At 41.9% G+C, this 4,506-nt stretch overlaps 1 protein-coding gene across 1 annotated transcript; it reads left to right on the forward strand.

Moving 5' to 3' along the window:
* Nucleotides 1-60: 60 nt before the first annotated feature.
* LOC119193106 lies at nt 61-3,752 on the forward strand. Its single transcript, XM_037446770.1, has 5 exons — nt 61-262; nt 592-671; nt 902-1,066; nt 2,416-2,561; nt 3,345-3,752. Exons 1-5 carry the CDS (start codon nt 211-213, stop codon nt 3,481-3,483), a joined length of 582 nt encoding a protein of 193 aa, XP_037302667.1. The 5' UTR covers nt 61-210; the 3' UTR covers nt 3,484-3,752.
* Nucleotides 3,753-4,506: the final 754 nt, after the last annotated feature.

The raw sequence follows: 4,506 nt of genomic DNA on the forward strand, positions 1-4,506 counted from the left end.
GCCGGAAGACAACAGTGCATTGCTTAAAGTGTTAATAACATTGAGGTGGTACCTAGACAGCCCCTCGCATACGAGAGCCAGTGATAACCACCTTGTCTCATATTCAACTAAAAATGTGTTGCAGGTTACATATTTGACGCGGAGACGTTGTCGTACGCGTTGCCAGTGATCCAACTGCAGTTGTATGTGAACCCCGGAATACCCTGCCTGATGATGTCAGCCATCTTGTACCTCATAGCTTGCAGGGGACCAATAAATGAATGTACGTTAAATACCTTGTATATTGTAATGTTATTTATAAATGGGAACGTCGATAGATGTTTGTGAAGAGGATTTCGGACAATACTGATACTGGTGAACGGATTTGGATGAGATTTTGGCACACAGATAGGCCATGTCTTGGATTATCATTTTATGTGAAAGGTTATTTACAGTACAGAGCTGCGAGCGAAACATAGTGTTAAATAGTATTTATTGTTTTTTAGCAATATTTGATTATTTATCGAAAGTTAATAATTATATCAGTCAGAAATTTACTGATACCATTTACATAGAGATAATATTTTTATAATATGCTGTTCGTTATTTCAGGCCAACTGGCTTCAGAATTTCTGATGACACGAAAGCTCTTGCGTTACGAATTCTTTTACACACACAAAACTCTTAGAGACGTAAGTATTTAATTTTAATTAACTAGCTCGGCTGATTTCGATAATCCATACACACAGGCTGATCCAGGAACGCGACACTTACGTGGGCGGTGGGTCACTACGATAGGTTTTAAAATCTTGTGTACGGTGGTCGCTACCAGCCAGAATGAAATATGTTCAATTTATTTATTTTCTTTCCAGTGAAATGTTTTTTCGCTCTGGTTCCTAACCCACTACATGTTCATTTGCAGACATACCACGAGGAGCTGGATTATTGCCTGCGTCAAAAAGTGATAGTACGCACCGACGCTGGCTACACGACGGAGGGCGGCAATAAGAAGCTTCAGCTGTTGTTCCGCTGGGTGGCGTGCCCCGCGCTCGCCACACTCAAGGCGTGCATTCAAACTATGCTCGCGGTAAGGGTTGTTATACAATAAGAAGCTTCAGCTGTTGTTCCGCTGGGTGGCGTGCCCCGCGCTCGCCACACTCAAGGCGTGCATTCAAACTATGCTCGCGGTAAGGGTTGTTATACAATAAGAAGCTTCAGCTGTTGTTCCGCTGGGTGGCGTGCCCCGCGCTCGCCACACTCAAGGCGTGCATTCAAACTATGCTCGCGGTAAGGGTTGTTATACAATAAGAAGCTTCAGCTGTTGTTCCGCTGGGTGGCGTGCCCCGCGCTCGCCACACTCAAGGCGTGCATTCAAACTATGCTCGCGGTAAGGGTTGTTATACAATAAGAAGCTTCAGCTGTTGTTCCGCTGGGTGGCGTGCCCCGCGCTCGCCACACTCAAGGCGTGCATTCAAACTATGCTCGCGGTAAGGGTTGTTATACAATAAGAAGCTTCAGCTGTTGTTCCGCTGGGTGGCGTGCCCCGCGCTCGCCACACTCAAGGCGTGCATTCAAACTATGCTCGCGGTAAGGGTTGTTATACAATAAGAAGCTTCAGCTGTTGTTCCGCTGGGTGGCGTGCCCCGCGCTCGCCACACTCAAGGCGTGCATTCAAACTATGCTCGCGGTAAGGGTTGTTATACAATAAGAAGCTTCAGCTGTTGTTCCGCTGGGTGGCGTGCCCCGCGCTCGCCACACTCAAGGCGTGCATTCAAACTATGCTCGCGGTAAGGGTTGTTATACAATAAGAAGCTTCAGCTGTTGTTCCGCTGGGTGGCGTGCCCCGCGCTCGCCACACTCAAGGCGTGCATTCAAACTATGCTCGCGGTAAGGGTTGTTATACAATAAGAAGCTTCAGCTGTTGTTCCGCTGGGTGGCGTGCCCCGCGCTCGCCACACTCAAGGCGTGCATTCAAACTATGCTCGCGGTAAGGGTTGTTATACAATAAGAAGCTTCAGCTGTTGTTCCGCTGGGTGGCGTGCCCCGCGCTCGCCACACTCAAGGCGTGCATTCAAACTATGCTCGCGGTAAGGGTTGTTATACAATAAGAAGCTTCAGCTGTTGTTCCGCTGGGTGGCGTGCCCCGCGCTCGCCACACTCAAGGCGTGCATTCAAACTATGCTCGCGGTAAGGGTTGTTATACAATAAGAAGCTTCAGCTGTTGTTCCGCTGGGTCCTTATATCTTTCCTCATGTCTCGAAGGCGAGCGCAGTGGAATACCAAAAATACTTTGTAATTCAAGGTGTTGATATAGGTATCGCGTACCATCAGGCGAACGGCATGCTGGTCAAGTCATTCAAAGCAATAAAAAAATATAACTTATATCGGGAGTATAGCACATTACGGACATAAAATTTCTCATCTCTGTTGTTTCAGAAAAATGTTTGCGAGCACAAGCAGGCGTTGAAACTGATCCAGCAGAGATTGCTGTCAGTCTTCAGCCATCCTTACAGCTTGAGTCTGGAGGCGACGGCGAACTGTCTACAAGGACTCACGGCGTATGGAGCTCTGGAGAAAGAAAAGTACGTGATGTGTAACTAAGCACCCATTTTTCGACAATGTGTGTTCCGTCCCATGATAGGCGTCTACGCCATATCGTAGAAATTTCAGACTTCAAACTGATACTGTGGATAGAAACCCAATATCACTTTGCCCACCCGGAGATTCTAACGTGGGTCTATAGAGCGGTGATCCTACCACGCTATACAACTAAGCCATCGAGACAGTGTATAATTTATTATAAATAGTCAAAAATATTGATTACGTTGGTAAAAGCGTTATTGAGTTTTTAAGGAAAAGTATGAATGTATCTTAATTATATTTTTTTATTGTAAAGTGAATTAATTATACGCGATTCTAATATTTTAAATCTTTTGCCGTCTATAGATCCTTGTATACTAGTTGATACACATGACATTCGTGACTTAGTTGTGTTACAATGCAGTGCTGAGGTCTCGGGTTCAATTCCTTGGCCGGAAACTGGCATTGGATTTTTCTAGTCAGTTTCAGCCCGGAGTGGGGAATTTATACCTGATAAGACGATTGGGTCTGACTAACACATCATGGGATGGACACGCGGAAAGTGGGTGCACCATTTAAGCCTCTGCCTACCCCTTCGCGGGCATACGGCGTGTGTGCGTGCGTCTGAGTGTGTGATATTCTCCCCTTCGTGTTTTTTCTTTACAATTCTAGCCATTCATTTTCACGTTAGTTGTTGGTTTTTTAAAGCCTAATCAAACTTCCGAATTTTAAAAATATATTCGATATTCAAAGGTTCCTTAAAACTAATTTGTTTTTTTTTTCAGAAATCAAGTGTTGACATACAAGGCTGTGCCCGACATCTTAGAAATGTGCCATAATACGATCAGCAAATTACTGCCTGAATTCAGATTCACTCACAACGGAGTTGTAATGATGGAAGAGAAGACAATCTCTCGACTATAAAGTATTATTTATTTATTTTGTGATTTCCCTTGGACTTACTTTGTGAGCTGGAAATCATCTGAAGCAATCCTTCTTAAGTTCCGAAGTCTGGTGTTTAAGAAATTTGTTTTTTTTTTTATTGTATATTTATGAGAAATCCTCATGTTCAAACAAAGGCCAAATTCGCAAAGTATACATTAGTTTAAGATTCATTAAGTTATTTATTACATGTGCTTCTAGTGGTTTGTGTGAAGGTACTAATATTTAAATTAGTCCAAACAATCCCCATTTTTATCATGAAATTATGTCATTCTAAAATGGCATCTAGTATTTCGTTACAACAGTATTTCCTTATAAAATAATATAGAATTACCACATACAAATACTATAGAAATTGTATAAGTAGTGGACAGGTACCGTTATAGACTAAGCCCCTTATTGATAGACGTTATTTATCTAAGGACGGAGCATTGCTGTGATAACAAATCTGTTTCTCAGCTTTGTTTATCTGACAGCCAACTAGATCCAAGTTGTATCTCAATATTAGCCAATCACAACGGCCCTATGTCTATGCACTGCGAAGGCTGCCATGCCATCAGCACTGAGAAACAGACTTTCTATCACAATGCTCCATCCTTAGATAAAAAAACATCTATAAATAAAGGGGTTATTTTATTTAATTTCCAAAAAAAATAGTAAGAAAGAGAGGTAAGATATAAATGTATCAGTCAGAATTTTTGTTTATATGTAAATAGTAAAGGTAGAAACCTGGAAACAAAAATAAAGCTACGACGTTTTTAACACAAAATCAGCATAAAATTATCGACACAACGAATAACAAGTAACAAATACAATGTACATCACTCAGATTGAACACTGTTCACTAAACTGTATATACTCCGCAAGAGACGATTATTTAATTAATGAAAATAAACTCAGTAGAGTATCTAGTTGTTTGAATTAAATAAGGGATACTAAAAACCAGAATTGTGCATCAATGTAACGTATAATCAAAAATACCCTTTTAGACATAATTTTATGACA

This window comes from Manduca sexta, unplaced genomic scaffold (assembly GCF_014839805.1).
Source record: "Manduca sexta isolate Smith_Timp_Sample1 unplaced genomic scaffold, JHU_Msex_v1.0 HiC_scaffold_3599, whole genome shotgun sequence".
Lineage (NCBI taxonomy): Eukaryota > Metazoa > Arthropoda > Insecta > Lepidoptera > Sphingidae > Manduca > Manduca sexta.

Bases quoted from the DNA above. Each gene is read 5' to 3' on its own strand.
- LOC119193106 (XM_037446770.1), top strand. From the start codon at position 211: ATGATGTCAGCCATCTTGTACCTCATAGCTTGCAGGGGACCAATAAAT. The intron at 263-591 runs GTACGTTAAATA...TCGTTATTTCAG, and splicing joins CAGGGGACCAATAAATGAAT to GCCAACTGGCTTCAGAATTT. The intron at 1,067-2,415 runs GTAAGGGTTGTT...CTGTTGTTTCAG, and splicing joins GCATTCAAACTATGCTCGCG to AAAAATGTTTGCGAGCACAA.